This window comes from Octopus sinensis, linkage group LG4 (assembly GCF_006345805.1).
Source record: "Octopus sinensis linkage group LG4, ASM634580v1, whole genome shotgun sequence".
Taxonomy (NCBI): domain Eukaryota; kingdom Metazoa; phylum Mollusca; class Cephalopoda; order Octopoda; family Octopodidae; genus Octopus; species Octopus sinensis.
In genome coordinates this window covers 131,866,542-131,886,195 of record NC_043000.1, presented here as the reverse complement: position 1 = coordinate 131,886,195, position 19,654 = coordinate 131,866,542, and the positions used below count along the sequence as shown (strand labels likewise).

The 19,654-nt window shown below is 38.1% G+C and overlaps 3 protein-coding genes and 3 non-coding genes across 10 annotated transcripts in view; 4 read left to right on the top strand and 2 right to left on the bottom strand.

The window, feature by feature from the left end:
- The first annotated feature begins 34 nt into the window (after positions 1-34).
- LOC115211148 lies at positions 35-153 on the top strand. Its single transcript, XR_003881472.1, has one exon. It is a non-coding gene; the product is annotated as a 5S ribosomal RNA (ribosomal RNA).
- Positions 154-3,875: 3,722 nt separating this feature from the next.
- On the top strand, positions 3,876-13,740 carry LOC118763135 (zinc finger protein 239-like). Its single transcript, XM_036502495.1, has 3 exons — positions 3,876-4,323; positions 11,588-12,322; positions 12,572-13,740. The coding sequence occupies exons 2-3, from the start codon at positions 12,162-12,164 to the stop codon at positions 13,107-13,109; spliced, it is 699 nt and encodes a 232-aa protein (XP_036358388.1). The 5' UTR covers positions 3,876-4,323; positions 11,588-12,161; the 3' UTR covers positions 13,110-13,740.
- LOC115211390 lies at positions 4,430-4,548 on the bottom strand. Its single transcript, XR_003881649.1, has one exon. It is a non-coding gene; the product is annotated as a 5S ribosomal RNA (ribosomal RNA).
- LOC115210589 lies at positions 6,953-7,828 on the top strand. Its single transcript, XM_029779192.1, has one exon. The coding sequence runs from the start codon at positions 6,953-6,955 to the stop codon at positions 7,826-7,828; it is 876 nt and encodes a 291-aa protein (XP_029635052.1).
- On the top strand, positions 10,137-10,255 carry LOC115211401. The gene has a single exon (XR_003881660.1). It is a non-coding gene; the product is annotated as a 5S ribosomal RNA (ribosomal RNA).
- Positions 13,741-18,689: 4,949 nt separating the features above from the next.
- The window catches only part of LOC118763134 (zinc finger protein 883-like), a 30,981-nt gene continuing 30,016 nt past the window's right edge, over positions 18,690-19,654 (bottom strand). For all 5 annotated transcript variants that reach the window (XM_036502491.1, XM_036502492.1, XM_036502490.1 and 2 more), the window contains exon 3: positions 18,690-19,551. In XM_036502491.1, coding sequence (XP_036358384.1) covers positions 19,034-19,551 — 518 coding nt within the window. In that variant the 3' untranslated portion in view covers positions 18,690-19,033. The remainder of the gene's footprint in view (positions 19,552-19,654) is intronic.

The window sequence follows — 19,654 nt, the reverse complement described above, 5'->3', positions numbered from 1 at the left end:
ATAGAATAAATAGATTAAAATTTGCTATGTTGTTGCTTACGGCCATATCACGTTGAAAGCACCGGTTCTCGTCCGATCACCGAAGTTAAGCAACATCGAGCCTAGTTAGTACTTGGATGGGTGACCGCTTGGGAACCCTAGGTGCTGTAAGCATTTTTTTTTTTTTTTTTTTTATAAATTTGAACAAATTGTAATTTTATCATACCATACAGTAAAACACAGCAGATTCGATTTATCTTCATTTCTCAATACAGAAAGCAACCGTAGATTAACAAAATCGTGCGGGTGGGAACCTCTTGTATGGATGTTCTTTATTCACGAACCTCGTTGACAGTGATAATCGTCCACTTAAGATTATTAAAGTTTTCCCATGAAGATGTTGAAAATAGCTTTCATATCATGATTGTTGTACGACCATCAACCAGAGAGAAAAGAAAGAAATACAGCAAAACATTTTCTGCGATACTTAATCGATTTGCTTCTTTAACTTTAGTAAGGGAGATAATTGTCGCGTTAGCTGAACGCGTGTTCTATCATATTACTTAGACTAATAAATATAACTGATTTTTTTATTTACCATAAAGGTAGAGACAAAGAGAGGACAGACAAAGGGGTTCGTGGCTGGAATGAGATGACAAGATAAAAAATCTAAGATGATAGATGAAATAGGATGCTGATGATGGAGTGAGGGACGGGTGCGACCCCACAAACCACGTTCCTCCACTGAACACTTTAGGAGAATTTTATGTTCTCCCTTAAGCAGACACGTTTACTCTTAACATTCTTGACTCTTCCATCTTTTCACATATGTACTCTCCAACCTGAATTAGCCTTTTTAAGATAGAAAATAAAAATGCTTACTAAACCGAGACTGGAGATGAAGACGCCGTCAGTAAACTTTTCATATGTGTCCTCCGCACTACCTCTTTTGCCACAGCCACTACATTGAGAAAACAGACCTTGTCTTCCCTGTTCTGAGAGCGCGGTGGAACAATCTTTAGTATAGATTCGGAAGACAGTTTTACTTTTTCTCAACGTGACAGCAGTCGTTCAACCTACAATTCCGAAAGTTTCGGACTCTGCACAATTGCGCGCATTATGGGCAAGTGGGTGAGCATGAAGAACCGTGCCTGGCGAATTTATCTCGAACTGGTAAGGCTCCTCGGTAACACTGCCAAGCCAGGGACTTTTGGAAGTTATCCACAGGCCCAAACACAAATGTTCTTCGGAACAGGCCGGTAATTTGAGTATCATTGAAGCCCAGGGTTACCCCCAGAGCGTCAACATACTTGGCCTCTACTATCCCTCTATAGAATGACGAGGTGGAACATCGCCGTCGGGATTGCCTGTCCGGGAGAGAAGCGTGAGTGCCTTACGACACTTGACTTGCCATGCTCCCAACTGTGGCTTACACTTAATACAAGGTACAAATTCACCGAAACCAGTGAACCCGGGAAGTATCAGATTGGCGAATGGAGACGACACCCGCTCACCATCTAGGCAGAGCCAAAGATACGTCAGCCTCTGCGCATCATTAGCCACAGTATCCCTAGCCCACTCTTTAGCGGTTGTTGGCAGGAGATAGAACACCTTAAAAGAGGTCTGTAGCGTATCCTTAGTGAAATTCATCCTCTCTTTCTCTGACATATATAACATAAATACGGACGTAGCAGATAACAGCTAATCTTCGGCCGTTTGGGCCATGTTGTGTCCACTACACTGATTCGTTGGTTTGGGCGCAGTTTGTCTCTTGCTGTATTACGCGCCAATATGCAACCCAACCAATCGCAACCTTCTGTAAAGGTCCCGTGACACAGTTTTTCTAAAGCTCCGTTTTGAGCCTATAGTTTGCTATAAAACAAAGCGATTCATCGAATCGAGAGTCTTTGGCTCTAGACGTTCTAAGGTCTAGTCACTGACCACAGAGGGACTCAGCCAGTTCCAGCGACAGACAACACCACTAGCAGCATTTCAGGACCTCCACCTACGTCGCCTCCACCACCGTCGCCTGCAGCTTATCGACGCCAATAACTTCTCGCACGTACACAGCCATTCGCTTAGGTTTAGCTTCTCACTGTATGTGAATACTTCACCATGATTAACAGTAAGCTCAATCTGCGAGAACCTTCTGTACCAATTAACTCGGAATAGCATACAAGCCACAACCGCTATACGACATGTGTTCAACCGGCTTTGAAATTGTCACCTCAACTTCTTTGTTGCAGAACTTCTACTATTGCGTATCTTACTTCGAATTGGTATTTATCTCACACTTCATTGTGTCTGATCTAACGTCCTGTTATAGACTCTTTTCTATGCTCTGTTATCTTCCAACTTGTGTCTGACATTCATCTAGCGTCCTATTGTATGCTCTGTATTTTATCTCACACGCATACACCTTGTTTGTACACACATATACATTATTGTATGTTAGACGGCCTGTCTTATTGTTCTTATATATGCACTTATGACGCACACATGTACACATACGCTCTGCTAGCCACATGTTAACGTCTAAATAAAACCTTTCTCTTAAATCTCTATCGGTTGTGTCGTCTTCTTTATTTCATTCTGGCACTCACACTCATTTATCCATATTTTGGCTTTTATTGTAAGGCGACCGTGTGGTGCTTAAAGGAGTCATTCATTCGTCACCTCTCTTTTCGCACGGTCGTTCTACAGGTCCTTTGCCCTTACACAAAAAGCGGAAGAGCAATCTTTCCAACTTGCTTAGTCACAAATTGGGGCAAGACACGACGGTTAGGCGGTAGGTGATTACAGATGCGATCAACATCTGTCTTAATCCGGCCCTGGCAAGAAAGTGTTAAAAATAAACGTATAAGCACCATATGTTTGTGTATGTGTACATATGTATATATTTATGTATGTATTATATATAATCATAACGATCATGTACATAAACCAAGTTACATAACTCGAAATTCCGTGTGGGTGTGATAGACACACAGGGACCAGATGTTCTTATCTGGATCTCCAGATGTATCTATTTGGATTTTTGGATATCTGAATAGGCATGTCTGGCTCCTGCAAACCTTTGAGTTATGTAACCTAGTTTGGTTGCATGATCTATACTTCCCGACCATTGTGTGTGCGCGCACGCACTTGCCTATTTATTGGTATATATATTTATATGCAATTTATACATCAGGACATCTCAACATTGACCGATAAAGTACTGAATGTGTATTTTTTATAGTATAAGATGCTGTTAAAAAGAAAAGATTATAGTAGCCTCAAAGTTTTACTAAATAACTGCTTCGTCAAACTATCTGATAAAAGACAATAATCGGCGAGATTTCGAAGTTACTTTCAACATTTTCTATGTGTATGTATATGAACATATTCCCAAAAATCTTACATGAACCCTCAGGAGCCAAATAGTCCCCGGTTGAGAAGCTCTACTCTACAAAATCAAAGTGAAGTATCTCATGATACCAACCGAATGGAATCGCCTCGTTCGTGATACTTACATCAGTGGCAGACTCTAAGTCGTAGATCAGTATCTATCTTTATACTATATATATATATATATATATATATAAATATATGTGTGTGTGTGTGTGTGTGTGTGTGTGTATGTATGTATGTATATGTATATGATCAATGGTGGTGCTCCAGCATGGTCTCATCCAAATGACTGAAACAAGCAAAAGAATAAATAATGATACTTCATATTATTTAGAATAGTTTCCTCAAAAGAAAGACGAAGGAAATCGGGATAAAGAAAAAGAGGAGAGTGAATAAAAGAGAAAAGTTATAACAAAAAAAAAAAGGCACCAATGCATCCCCAAGTCCTTCAATTGGTCGCACTCTAGAAGGTTCAGTGGAATCAGCTGAAACAAGCCTGCACACTTACAGCATTACCACGTGGCTAAAGTGTTAGAAAAACCAAGCACCCTCACGAACATCACCTGTCGCCTAGGTGAGCCGGGCTGCTAACGATGACAAGAACTTGGCGTTAGTGGCCCAGTCCTTCCAATCGCCTCGAAGGCTACAGGCTGAAACAGTTCACTACCAGGTCCTGGAACAAGCATATGATTTTTTTTTGTTTTTAAACGAGACAGTTATGTCCCTTCGTATAATTAACAAATTTACAAATCGTTTAAGTATCGGAGAGCATGTTTTCCAGTATTTGTTTCTCTTCTCTCTGGTTGATGGTCGTACAGCAACCAACATGACATGAAGGTTATTTTCAACATCTTCATAGGAAAACTTTAATAAACCAAAGTGGACAACTATCACTGTCAACAAGGTTCATAAATAAAGAACAACCATACAAGATGTTCCCACGCGCTTGATTTGGTAAATATACGAGTAGAATTCTGTATTCAATAATGAAAACAAATTGAATCCACTATCCATAACTATCATACTGTTAGAATAAAAGTAAATCTAAAGAAAAAAAAAATGCTTACAGCACCTAGGGTTCCCAAGCGGTCACCCATCTAAGTACTAACTAGGCTCGATGTTGCTTAACTTCGGTGATCGGACGAGAACCGGTGTTTTCAACGTGATATGGCCGTAAGCAACAGAGTAGTAAATTTTAATATATTTATTCTATAAATTGATACAATCACAATTTTATTTTTCACTACAAATTTTTTTTCTTTAATTTTAAGAGGATCTTTCCTTAAAAATCTATAATGTCAGGAATGAATCTGTGTCATATTTCCAGCAGCTTCGCAGCGCTGGACATTCGCACCAACAATTGCTCTTTATTGATATCTTATTAAACTAATGCCGAGGCATTGGCAATTTAACATCATTTTTACCGTCTTTAGGCAATTAATTGCAAGTATTTGTTCGGCAAGTTCTCTATAGAATTTCTAGGTACTTGTCTATTGTCGTGGTCCCGGTTTTGCACACGCGAATTCGCGCGCGCGCGCGCGTCAGACGTAGGTACTCGATACTCGAGATCCTACGAGGTGACTTGCGCATGCGCAGTGCGCGATTCGCGCATGCGCGTTAACCCCCCCCCCGGAAAAAAAGGATTTTTTTTAAAGATACCTTTCTGCTTTTTAAGACAAAAAGGTGTTGGATTTCACTAAAAATATATATATATGTGTGTGTGTTTGTGTATATATAACATATTCAATTTTACACAAAAAAATTACATAGTCGCTTTCCTCGCGGATTTACAGATAAATGAATTAATTACTATTTTACAGAATAAAATTAATTAATGAATTAATTATATAAATTAAATAATTCTTGAAAATTAATTATTATTAATACTCGAGATCCTACGAGGTGACTTGCGCATGCGCAGTGCGCGATTCGCGCATGCGCGTTAACCCCCCCCCCCCCCCGGAAAAAAAAAAGGATTTTTTTAAAGATACCTTTAGTCGCTTTCCTCGCGGATTTACAGATAAATGAATTAATTACTATTTTACAGAATAAAATTAATGAATTAATTATATAAATTAAATAATTCTTGAAAATTAATTATTATTAATAATATTTTTTGAACAAAGTAAAAAGTAATTACTTTTTTTTTACAGAAACGCGAACGGGGAATTTTCAGTTTAAAGTTTATAAATAAATACATTTCATGTGTAATGTAAAATAGTAGTCAATTAATTAAATACCTTCTTTTTCTGGGGTATTATTCTTGTTCAAACTCGTCACATATTTGTAACTTTTCGATGTAAACCTTTCAATGTAAGTCTTAATTAAAAAGTTGCGGCAGCTTAGCAGAAATGTCACGTTATAATTTCTACCATGCAATGGTTTCAATACACGCGGGAGATCATACCCCTTCAAACTTTATACCATTCTGAAAGATGTTTCAGAATATTCATCACACGACCGTTTTCATTTTGTCCAAATATTTTTTTCCACAGAAACTCATCAAAATTGTGGCGATTTTATGACAGTGTAGCAAATTAGTAATCAACTAATTAAATACCTTCTTTTTCTGGGGTATTATTCTTGTTCAAACTCGTCACATATTTGTAACTTTTCGATGTAAACCATTCAATGTAAGTCTTAATTAAAAAGTTGCGGCAGCTTAGCAGAAATGTCACGTTATAATTTCTACCATGCAATGGTTTCAATACACGCGGGAGATCATACCCCTTCAAACTTTATACCATTCTGAAAGATGTTTCAGAATATTCATCACACGACCGTTTTCATTTTGTCCAAATATTTCCTTCCATAGAAACTCATCAATGCTGTTCCTTCTGCTGTCTTCTCTCTCCTTCTCCCTTATTTACTTCAGGCAATCTCCATCTATCGCAAAAAAGGGATTTTGAAAATCTTTGTCATGATTTTAATTCCGAGGAGTATCTTTTAACATTTTTTTATTTTCGAATATCTCATTCTATATGTGGCCTTTTTATTTTTCTCAAGTTAATAAGTGCCAGTAATGAGAGGAACATATCACAATTTTCAGTTTCCTTTACATGTTCACATAATAAATACATATTATGTCATTTTCTGTTAGGAAAGGCATAATTAATTTCAGTTAATGTTTGTCTAATTACCACAGTATTATGTAGATAACAGTTTGTTTATAAGGTTTTTATTGCCTACTTCAGAAAGCACATGACAAATATACTGAATCGGACAAGAATCTAATAAGACTCAACATCATGACAGTCAAATCCTTATTCATGTATTTTCGTTAACTTGGGTTTCAGCCCAAAACAATCTTTCATAGTAGGACTACAAATGTTTTTGAAAGAATATATTTTATCATCAGAATATATATACTTTTCTCACACTACAATTAAGATATATTTATTTTAAATCGTTCATCTTTCTCCCCCCCCCCCACAACAAAAATTAGTTTGAAAGAGGGGACAGAGAAAGTTCTAAAATCTAACCAATCAGAGCTAACTGACTGATACTCAGCTAACTGATACTGAAAATAACTTTAGTTTCAGTTTATCTTCACCAGTTGAACTGTGAGTTAAATTAAGAAAAAATGTTGTATGAGATAGAAAGTATCGTAAAAGACTTTGACAGTATCTATTCATTCCTAAAGGACAAAAAAGTGTTGAGTTCCTCAACTCCAATTTGCTCAAAATGCCATAGAGAGATGACTCTTATAAAACACAACCAGGAAAAAATTTTTCGCTGCCCAACTCACAAAGGGGAAAAAGAGTCAATTACAAAGAAATCGTATCTCGAAAATAGCAGATTGAAACTGCACGATTTCATTCATGTTATATATTGTTGGGGCAGTAACCTAACAATAACAGGAGCAATAGCAATGACTGGATTGTCAAAATCTACCGTTATTCAATGGTATCAATACATGCGAGATATCTGTAGCAACAATCTAATCAACAATCCATACCAAATTGGTGGTGTCGGACACGTTGTTGAAGTAGATGAAAGTCTGATGTGTAAGAGAAAATACAATAGACGGAGAACGCCACAAGAGAGATGGGTCTTTGGAGGTTACGACAGAGAAGACAAAAAAGGCTTCATACTGTTCGTAGCTGACCGTTCCTCGGAAACTCTGCTACCCATCATCAAAAAATTTATTAGACCGGGCACAACAATTCATTCGGATTGCTGGCCCGCCTATAATGGTATTGCAGAAATGGATGTGACACCAAAATACATCCATTTCACAGTAAACCATTCCCAGAATTTTGTGGATCCCCTAACAGGTGTACACACAAATTCTGTGGAATGTTACTGGAAGAATGCCAAAAGAAAATTTAAAACGATGATGGGGGTACATTCCACCATGGTGGACTCGTACCTTGATGAGTTTCTGTGGAAAACAGTATGGGCAAACTGCATACGATTGCTTGATGAATATTCTGAAACATCTTTCAGAATGGTATAGAGTTTGAAGGGGTATGATCTCCCGCGTGTATTTTTGGACAAAATGAAAACGGTCGTGTGATGAATATTCTGAAACATCTTTCAGAATGGTATAAAGTTTGAAGGGGTATGATCTCCCGCGTGTATTGAAACCATTGCATGGTAGAAATTATAACGTGACATTTCTGCTAAGCTGCCACAACTTTTTAATTAAGACTTACATTGAAAGGTTTACATCGAAAAGTTACAAATATGTGACGAGTTTGAACAAGAATAATACCCCAGAAAAAGAAGGTATTTAATTAGTTGATTACTAATTTGCTACACTGTCATAAAATCGCCACAATTTTGATGAGTTTCTGTGGAAAAAAATATTTGGACAAAATGAAAACGGTCGTGTGATGAATATTCTGAAACATCTTTCAGAATGGTATAAAGTTTGAAGGGGTATGATCTCCCGCGTGTATTGAAACCATTGCATGGTAGAAATTATAACGTGACATTTCTGCTAAGCTGCCGCAACTTTTTAATTAAGACTTACATTGAAAGGTTTACATCGAAAAGTTACAAATATGTGACGAGTTTGAACAAGAATAATACCCCAGAAAAAGAAGGTATTTAATTAATTGACTACTATTTTACATTACACATGAAATGTATTTATTTATAAACTTTAAACTGAAAATTCCCCGTTCGCGTTTCTGTAAAAAAAAAGTAATTACTTTTTACTTTGTTCAAAAAATATTATTAATAATAATTAATTTTCAAGAATTATTTAATTTATATAATTAATTCATTAATTTTATTCTGTAAAATAGTAATTAATTCATTTATCTGTAAATCCGCGAGGAAAGCGACTAAAGGTATCTTTAAAAAAATCCTTTTTTTTTTCCGGGGGGGGGGGTTAACGCGCATGCGCGAATCGCGCACTGCGCATGCGCAAGTCACCTCGTAGGATCTCGAGTATTAATAATAATTAATTTTCAAGAATTATTTAATTTATATAATTAATTCATTTATCTGTAAATCCGCGAGGAAAGCGACTATGTAATTTTTTTGTGTAAAATTGAATATGTTATATATACACACACACACACACACATATATATATTTTTAGTGAAATCCAACACCTTTTTGTCTTAAAAAGCAGAAAGGTATCTTTAAAAAAAATCCTTTTTTTTTCCGGGGGGGGGGGGGTTAACGCGCATGCGCGAATCGCGCACTGCGCATGCGCGAATCGCGCACTGCGCATGCGCAAGTCACCTCGTAGGATCTCGAGTATCGAGTACCTACGTCTGACGCGCGCGCGCGCGCGAATCCGGGACCACGACAATAGACAAGTACCGACCGAATTTCTATTTCCGATCTCTTTCCTTTCAACGGCAGATCGAGAGTTTTTTTTTTTTGTAACCAAACACTTTCAAATTTCGGACACATAAAACATTTCGGATCTTTTCCCTAAAAATTAATTTCTTGACCTGCCGTTGAAAACGAAAAGATCCTTTATTTCTTAAATGTTTATTTCTTTTGCAGCTGAGAAGTGAAGCACGCGGTCGCGCACACACTCATATACACACTTTAATTGTTTTTCATATGCACGAGCAACTTCAACAGTGGCACACACACACACACACACACACACACACTCACTCACTCACGTACAGATATACATACATACAAGTGAAAGCAATAAATGAAGAGCAAAACCGATTGCTTGTCAGTTTTTATTTACCTAGCACCCATACAACACTAATAAGTCAGGATTCTAAGTTTTTTACACGTCGATCTTTATCAGAAAACATTTCACATTTCGTGCACAAAATAGTGAACAAGTACCCGCTTCTATTTCTGCTATCAACTACTGAATATCAGAATGCTGGGTATAGTCGGCAAATAAATGGTGCTATTTTATATCCGACCCTATTGATATAGTGATCGTAACACATCATCACACCGGCATATAACAACATTCCCTGTAAAGCGCTGGCGCACGAAATGTGAAATGTTTTGTAGTAAAGATGAACGTGTAAGAAACGTAATAGTGTGACTTGCTGGTGGGAAGGAAAATAGGAAAAGTTCATAAGTCGTAATGAAAATGAAGTTCAACTGGTATACAACGTCAATAACGATTAAGTGTTGGTGCGAGTGTTTAACTTATCAGCACTGTGAAGCAGATGAAACACAATGTCACAAGCCCACTCACGACGTCATAGACTTTTAACGAAAGAACGTCTAAAGTTGTATATAGATTTTTAAGAAATGAATTTATCATGAAAAAGAGTTTTAGTATCTGTTTATAGAATAAATATCTTAAAATTTACTATTCTGCTGCTTACGGCCATATCACGTTGAAAGCACCGGTTCTCGTCTGATCACCGAAGTTAAGCAACATCGAGCCTAGTTAGTACTTAGATGGGTGACCGCTTGGGAACCCTAGGTGCTGTAAGCATTCCTTTTGTTTTTTTTTTGTTTTTTTTTTACTACTACCGAAGCTCTGCCTAATTTAACTTCGTTTTTATTACAGCTTATGAAATTTTCCTATTTTCCTTCTCATTTTTACTGTCATTTAAGTCTTCATTTACCTAGCACCTACAAAGACTACCTAGGCATCCTTTTTATATTCATTAGAAGATCTAGCTAAACCAGCAAATACATTTTGGCCCACTGACTATATGAATTTTTTGTCTTTTAAAGTTATGCATTAGACTTCGAAGGAATATGACTGAACATATTTTCAACTAACGCGACAGTTATCTCCCTTCCTAAAGAATTAGCGAAGTGTCGCAGACAATATTTTGTAGTATTTGTTCCTGGGCACTGTCATACTTTTAGTTGTCAGAAGTGAAAGTAGAAAAATCTGACGTCACTTTTTCTACTTTCCTCCTGACAACTAAAAGCATGACAGTGCCGTTTCTTTTAATGAAGACAAACCGACACAAGTTTGCAAACTTTGTTGGCAAGATTTCCGCACGTCCCCCCCCTTTTTTTTTTCACATTTTTTCGCAAGTCGCTGTAGGATCGACTACCTACGACTGGCTAGCGCGGATGCGCGCACCGGGTCCAGTCTACGCGACTAATACCAGGATTATATTGGAATTTAATATGATGAAATACATTTGCTGGGTTCCTACCCCCACATAACTGACATACGTCACATTGAATGGGTGGTGGAGAATTTGTTAATTAAGTATTGCACATAATTAATTTACCATTATTATTATTAGTTTCTGAGTTCAAATTCCGCCGAGGTCCACTTTATATTTTCCAAATAAAATATAAATAAATGAACGGTTGTGATTTCTAACCATTTTTTAGCCTGGGGTACTCTGTGACTTTGGGACTGCAGCATGGCAGTTTGTGAAGAAGCAGCAGAAGAACTCAGCTGAACTAACAATGCTTCTTATATTGATGCTGGGCAGAGGGAACCTTGTAGTTCAGGGGTCAGGATCTCCAGGCTCTATGAAGAGAGTAACTGCAACATATCCATGTTTGTGTAATCAGCTAATGAAAGATTCACAATGTCTCAAGCATTCAAATTGAAATTCACGTTAATGGAATTGGATGGTGACAGGGAATCTTGGGAATTCAAGAAAGGAGTGAAATGAAGGAAGAAAATGGGTGTGCTTATTAGATTTGTGTGTTGGGAATCAAAATTCTTACCACACAACCATCCCTGCACGTCTATGGACATGTCTATAAAAAAATGTAGTAAAACTTTCAGTTTTAATCTAATTCCTAATTATCTTGTATGTTTTACACTGTTGTTTCTCTTTCGTTTCAGATTATCAGATGACCTCAGCATCACAGGAATTTTATATAAACTACATCATTAGTATTGAACATCTTACTTATAACACGTATAACCGTGTTTCTATAAATATATACTGAATTACTGCAAAATATATCTTCTGAACTCTGACATATATGTAGCAAAATTTCTCTTCTTTATTGTCTGGAATGCACAGAAAATTATATTTGTATTTGAATTAATCCTTTAACATTTGAACTGGGCATGCCATTCCCAAATATTCTGCATATTCTATGTTAAAATTGGCCGCATCTGGCATCTTAAACTCACCCTGCAATGTCATATAAACATAAAGAATCACATTGTTGAAATCTTAAAGCAATAAGATAATGAATGATTAATTCGGAAGAATTTGAATAAATAAGCATTACATTTGACAGTAATCTGAATGTTAATGAGTTAAAGCAATTAAGAAGGCAGTTTGCAGCATCTTCAGATATTAACAAAGATCACTTTTGATGGAGATATATCAGTAGAAATATTTCTGAAGAGCAATACACGAGAAGAAGGAAAACATTTGTGTACTGTGACGAGAGAAAGGAAAATTATGGAAAATGAATTGTATTGGAGTGAAGTTGAATGTAAAAGAGAGTCTGAAGAAATTGATTTTTCTAATGAGGAGAAGAATGAACAGGGCAAAATATCATATCATTGTGATACCTGTGGTAAATCCTTCTCTGTCACTAGTAACTTAACTAGGCACAAACGCATTCATTCAGGAGAGAAGCCATATCAGTGTGATATCTGTGGTAAATCTTTCTCTGGAAGTGGGGACTTAACCAATCACAAACGTACACATACAGGTGAGAAGCCATATCATTGTGATATCTGTGGTAAATCCTTCTCTGTCACTAGCAACTTAACTAGGCACAAGCGTGTTCATACAGCAAAGAAGCCATATCAGTGTGATATCTGTGGTAAATCATTTTCTGAAAATGGTTACTTATCTATTCACAAACGCATTCATACAGGAGAGAAGCCATATCATTGTGATATCTGTGGTAAATCATTTTCTCAAAATGGTCACTTGACTGTTCACAAATGCATTCATTCAGGAAAGAAGCCATATCATTGTGATATCTGTGGTAAATCATTTTCTCAAAATAGTCAACTGACTAGGCACAAACGCATTCATACAGGAGAGAAACCATATCGGTGTGATATCTGTGGTAAATCCTTCTCTGGAAGTGGGAACTTAACCATGCACAAACGTACACATACAGGTGAGAAGCCATATCATTGTGATATCTGTGGTAAATCTTTCTCTGGAAGTGGGTACTTAACCATACACAAACGTACACATACAGGTGAGAAGCCATATCATTGTGATATCTGTGGTAAATCTTTCTCTAGAAGTAATCATGTAACTGCTCACCAGCGTATTCATACAGGAGCGGGACCATATCATTGTGATATTTGTTGTGAGTCATTTTCTCAAAATAGTTACCTGACTAGGCACAGACGCATTCATACAAAAGAAGTCACATCACTGTAATACCTGTGGTAAATCATTTTCCAAAAACAGCACTTTGTCTAGTCTCAAACGTTTTCATACATGAGAGAAGCCATATCATTGTGATATTTGTGGTGAATCGTTTGCTTATAGAAGCAGCGTAACTACTTCCTTAAACCTTCATGAGAGACAAACCATACCAGTCATCTGTCATCATTGTTCTCCATGTCCACATTTGCCAATCTCTCATTGGTGAGATGAAATTTATTGATGTGAATTTTTACTGTCCAGATGCCCTTCCTGTTGCCAACCTTCACCTGTTTCAAACTAAAATATTTTCCAGTGACCTGACATGTTTTTGTGGCAGATTGGCGATGGACATTGCTTGCATGGCAGTGACACCCACAACTATCACACAGTCTCAAACCAAGGATATAATAACACACACATTCATAAGCCCCTCACACTTCTATGAAACATCCCCCTCTATCCTCTGCACCACTAATATTCCCCCACCACCACTACCTTTTGTGTATGTCCTCATACATCTGCAACACCATCCATTTCTCTATATATACTCTTTACTCTTTTACTTGTTTCAGTCATTTGACTACGGCCATGCTGGAGCACCGCCTTCAGTCGAGCAAATCGACGCCGGGACTTATTCTTTTGTAAGCCCAGTACTTATTCTATCGGTCTCTTTTGCCGAACTGCTAAGTTATGGGGACATAAACACACCAGCATCAGTTGTCAAGCAATGCTAGGGGGACAAACACAGACACAAAAACATACACGCACACATATACATATATACGACAGGCTTCTTTCAGTTTCCGTCTACCAAATCCACTCACAAGGCGTTGGTCGGCCCGGGGTTATAGCAGAAGACACTTGCCTAAGATGCCACGCAGTGGGACTGAAGCCGGAACCATGTGGTTGGTTAGCAAGCTACTTACCACACAGCCATATATATATATAGACCAAAATGATCTGACGCATTTGGAGGCTTAATAAAAGCACAAAATAAGTAATAATGAAAAGAAAAATTTTATTTTCTGAATGTACATATAATGCCATTTTATTTCATTAAGTTTTAAAAATTAAATCAGCTAAATGCCTCCCATCATTGTCAACACACTGTTGGAGACGTTCATGAAAGTTATCGATAACTCTACGGATCATTTCTTCTGGAATGGTGAAATGTGGTTTCTTCTTGTGGGGATATTTAACCCTTTTGTTACCAACCCAGCTGAAACCGGCTCTGGCTCTGTTGTACAAATGTCTTGTTTTCTTAAGGTTTCAATTAAAATCTTCCACCAAACCTTAGTCACAATTTATGTTCCTAATACAAGCTGAATGATGACTAAGTTATTTTACTAAATTCTTTGTTATATTTAAAGTAATTGAAAGAAACACAGAACATCTCAAAATAAATACAGTAACAAAAGGGTTAAAATCAAAAGTATTCAGTCATCGCCTTCGATCTATTGATGAATTAAAACGTGCAATTTGTGAAGAAATTGCAACCCTTCCAGGAGAAATGATCCATAGAGTTATCGGTAACTTTCATGGACGTCTCCAACAGTGTGTTGACAATGATGGGAGGCATTTAGCTGATTTAATTTTTAAAACTTAATGAAATAAAATGGCATTATATGTACATTCAGAAAATAAAATTTTTCTTTTCATTATTACTTATTTTGTGCTTTTATTAACCCCGCAAATGTGTCAGGTCATTTTGGTCCACCCTGTATATTTGTATGTATGTATATATATATAGATGTGTATATTCCATTCAATCTTATGTTAACTTTACTAATGTAGATATGAAATCTAGTTGTAAAGAAATTAACAATATTAATTTTAATTTATACCCCAAAATATAACAGAGGAAGGGTGATAACCGTTATTTAATCCCCTATTTTTTCCTACAGAAACCTTCATTTACCTTATACAATGTTTAATGTCATTTCACATTCATGTTGAATTATGCAGCAGTCTTATGTTCTCTTCATAGAACACTTGTAATTTATGTATTAGCAGTTCTTTTGGTATTGTAGATCTTTACTATTCTTGTTCATGTCTCCTCACAGACGTGTATATTCTAACAAGTCACTTCTTAAATTTCCCACCTCTCTTGTTCAATAAACACTGAGTTAAACTTGCAAAGCTGTTTATTTTCTCCTTTCGATTTTTATTGTTTATTTCAGCAGGTTACCAAACTATCAGTTTTGTCTCCCGGCTAAAACAGTTGTGTCAAATTTTAAAGTTTGTTTGACATTTTAGAAGTGTGAAAGGGATTAAAATTTCGATACTCCATATTAAAGGTCCCAACAAGGATAGGCAGAAAATCAGAGCTTGAGACAAGAAGACACTTTCGACCAATCAGAATTTTGTTTACATAATCAGTTTGATTGGACACCTTCCTCTGTCAGTTGAGTAAAGTGTCATCCAAGTTGATGTTTATTGGTAATTAAACTTATTTTGCAACACCTGTGCATATTTATCAGCTTTGTTTTTGTTGATAAAAACTGGCAACAACTTTTCCTATGATCATGATTTGGGAAGACCTACAGTAGAATACGAAAGATTGGACATAATCTCTTGCGGGCAAGAAATCTCTCTATATATAAACGGCAAAATGTCTCTGTGTGTGTGTTCTTTATACAAATCAACAATTTTTCAGTTAGAGGGCTCGCACACACATATATATACACATATATACAACAGGCTTCTTTCAGTTTCCATCTACCAAATCCACTCACAAGGCTTTGGTCGGCCCAAGGCTATAGTAGAAGACACTTCCCCAAGGTGCCACACAGTGGGACTGAACCCGGAACCATGTGGTTAGTAAGCAAGCTACTTTATTTCATCTAATTTGCCATAAGGGCATTACACAGATAGCAGCTTTGCAGGCTGGACATAGACATTAATGATATGAATGATGGTAATGCAAAAATGATGATGATGGGAGAAGACGAAAAGCGCCCGCCGACCTTCGCTTCTCTAAAACAATGTTCCTTTTTCTTTATTTTCAAAAAATCGATATGAGGCTTCAAAACTCTTACACAAAGGAGGCACTAAAACCTCTTACAAACTTCTTTCATTCATTTAATTTGCCACAAGGGCAGCACATAAATTCACAACAATTCGCCCTGTCAGGTCCCTGAAGCAAAGTGCCTTGCCACCTGCAGACAACTCTGCGACGACGAGTCGAGGCCTGCAAATTCTTTCCTGTTAAAGGTCGCTGCGACCTCTGACAAAATATTTTCCGTTACTACCTCCGCAGCCACCTGCGAAGGCCATAACGGACTACTTGTGCAGACCATGTTCATACATTCTCAGTCATCCAAGCCGTTCAAAAATTTTTTCACCTTCCCTCCCTTGTGGTAAAGGAGGATAAACCATTCCTCTTCACAGGAAGGGGCCTCACACTGATCCGTCAGTGGCACACTTCCCACTGACGGAGCCTTATCTGCAGGTGGCCCACATCTCACCTGTGGCTCCAGCGGCGGCCTAGGAACACTCGCCGCCCGTCCTCTGTTCCTCTTTCATTTTGAGACTACGAGCCCAGGGGGCTCCATCGCTGGACGCAGGGGGTCACTATCCTCCTCCTCTGCCTGTACGTTCTTTGGTGACCAACCATTGGTGCTCACCGTTCTTTTTCTTTTCATGGAGGCAGCTTCCTCCACGACTTCCACCGTCTCCCCCTCCAATGAAGGGGTGGCGTGCACTTTCTCTTTTTCCTGCTCCAGGATCCTACTTTGGTCCCTGGGGCAGTTCTTCTTAATGTGGCCGGTCTCCAGGCACAGGTGACACTTGGGGGGGCATCCCTCAAGCATCACCGGATACCTGGACCCGGCCATCCTCAAGAAATCTGGAAAAACCAGACTTTCGGTTGATTGGGTCCAGAGGGTCAAAACAGCTTTCGACCCCTCCCAATCAGCCGCAGGCAACACTTTTACATTCAGCAGCTTGGCGCTGCTACCACCCAGACCCCGGTGGATAGAGTCCTCTGTCCACTCGGGCTCAACTCCGGGTGGCAGTCCGCATATCCAAGCCTTCAATAGTTTCTTTCCACAGTAGCTTGGAAGAAACAATATTTCCTCACCCTCGAGGGGCTGACTTGCAAAATCACAAGCTTCTTGGGAGGAATCAAATAGCAACCGTACCGTTGCATATTTCACTCCCCTTGCAATAAATTTAATGGCTGGCATGTAGTCTGCCAGCTTGTTCAAAATTGGAGCCTTCGGAAAGACGGCTATGGTGTCGAGCGACTTCGAATAAGTCCTCAACACCACGGTCTTCTCCTCCATCTCTTTTAAATATTTTTTGGGAGGTGTCAACTCCTACACAAGAAATTCCTTTTAACACAAAGTTCAATTACAGTTCAAAATATAAGAAAAGAAAATAACACACAAAAAGGAGAATGAAAAACACAACAGAAGGGAAGAAATAAAAATAGAAATAGCAGTTCAAAAAAGTTATTTAAAAAAAAAAAAATAAACGATAGCTCGAAGAAGAGAGTTCAAATCCAGACAAAGAAATTAATTTTTTTCGGCCAAATGTCCAATTGGTAAAATACCTTGCAAAAAGAATCCTTGGTACTCCGTGGTAAATCCAGTGGAAAACACAAAGACAATTTCAAAACAAATTAATTTTTGCAGAGGGACTACACATCTTCAAAAACACAATTCTCACTGTAAAGTGAGTCTCTCAAGGCGGCCACAGGCAGGTAAATGTTCGGAGCAGAGTGGAGTCTATTACTCACTGAAAAATATTAAATACAGAGCAACAAACTCCACTAGGCCCTCAAAAATATAAAACAAATGCCTAACAAATTCAATATTTCACGAACAACGCGACATCAAGCAGCAACTCCCCGCCAAAAAAACACATGCGACTTCGGTGACAGTTAGCAAGCTACCTACCACACAGCCACTCCTGCGCCTATGTATATATATATATATACGACGGGCTTCTTTCAGTTTCCGTCTACCAAATCCACTCACAAGGCTTTGGTCGGCCCAAGGCTATAGTAGAAGACACTTGCCCAAGGTGCCACGCAGGGGGACTGAACCCGGAACCATGTGGTTGGTAAGCAAGCTACTTACCACACAGCCACTCCTGCGCCTATGTCAACCCTTTTACAGAGAGCACTGGGTGCTTTGTTTTTATGGGACACCATCACCAGTGCCTCTCAGTTGGCACTAGCACCTGTGCTTATAACATGAGCCCCTTATACATGCATTTTACAGGTCACCATCAAATGTCTTCTGATGTGACACCACCATCAATGCTCCTTTTTGTGTCCCATCATTATCACCAGTGCTTTTTTTCCAGGGACGAGCTGCTGTGACCAGGGCTTGTGATATGGGTCCAGCACCAGCACAATTGCCCTTTTCCTGGGACCCTCACCAGCGAATTCTATGTGACAACAAAACCGACAGGGTCCCCAAGGACCTTGCAAGACAAAATAGCTCAAAACTGGCAGGGAGGAAGATAGTATTGAAGGAACGTCACATTGTGCCAGTTGACAGGTTTAAGGTAGAAAGGGAACAGGGTCCAGATATAGAGCAAAAAATACAAGCACAAAATAAATATTTTATTCATTAGTCTTTATTAAGAAATTCCTATAACTGATGAAAGGAAAAAGCCTGTGTTTTAGCAGACCAAACAGTGTTAATTATTGTTATGACGTAATAAATTTTGACATTGAGACAGTAACATGTCTGAATACCCACATGTTTATGCATGTGGCTTTTTTGAGAGAATGATTTGCCACACACGTCACACTGCCATGGCAACTCTCATGTAGGGATTCGTTCATGTAGAGTTAAGTTAGGTCTATGAGAGAATGCTTTAACACAGACACGACCATTACATAGGTTGTGTCTGGTATGAAGATTTTCGTGTGTAGTTACAACACCATTTGCAAAAAATGAATTGCAACAACTAATGCGGGATTATGCCTTCTCTCCTGCATGTGTAGGCTTGTGATTAGTCAAGTGAGTGCTTTGAGAGAATGATTTACCACAGATCTCACAATGATAAGGTTTCTCACCAGTATGAAGGCGATTGTGAGTAACCAAATGACTATTTCGAGAGAATGATTTACCACAGATCTCACAATGATACGGTTTCTCTCCTGTATGAAGGCGATTGTGAGTAACCAAATTACTTTTACAAGAGAATGATTTACCACAGACATCACAACGATATGGTTTCTCTCCTGTATGAATGCGTTTGTGAACAAGCAGTTGAGTATTAGACGAGAATGATTTACCACAGATATCACAGTGATAAGGTTTCTCACCAGTATGAAGGCGATTGTGAGTAACCAAATAACTATTATGAGAGAATGATTTACCACAGATATCACAATGATAAGGTTTCTCACCAGTATGTGTACGTATGTGATCAGTCAATTGAGTGCTTTGAGAGAATGATTTACCACAGATATCACAATGATATGGCTTCTCTCCTGTATGAATACGTTTGTGTAAAGTCAAGATATTGCTTTGAGAGAATGATTTACCACAGATATCACAATGATACGGCTTCTCTCCCGTATGTGTACGTTTGTG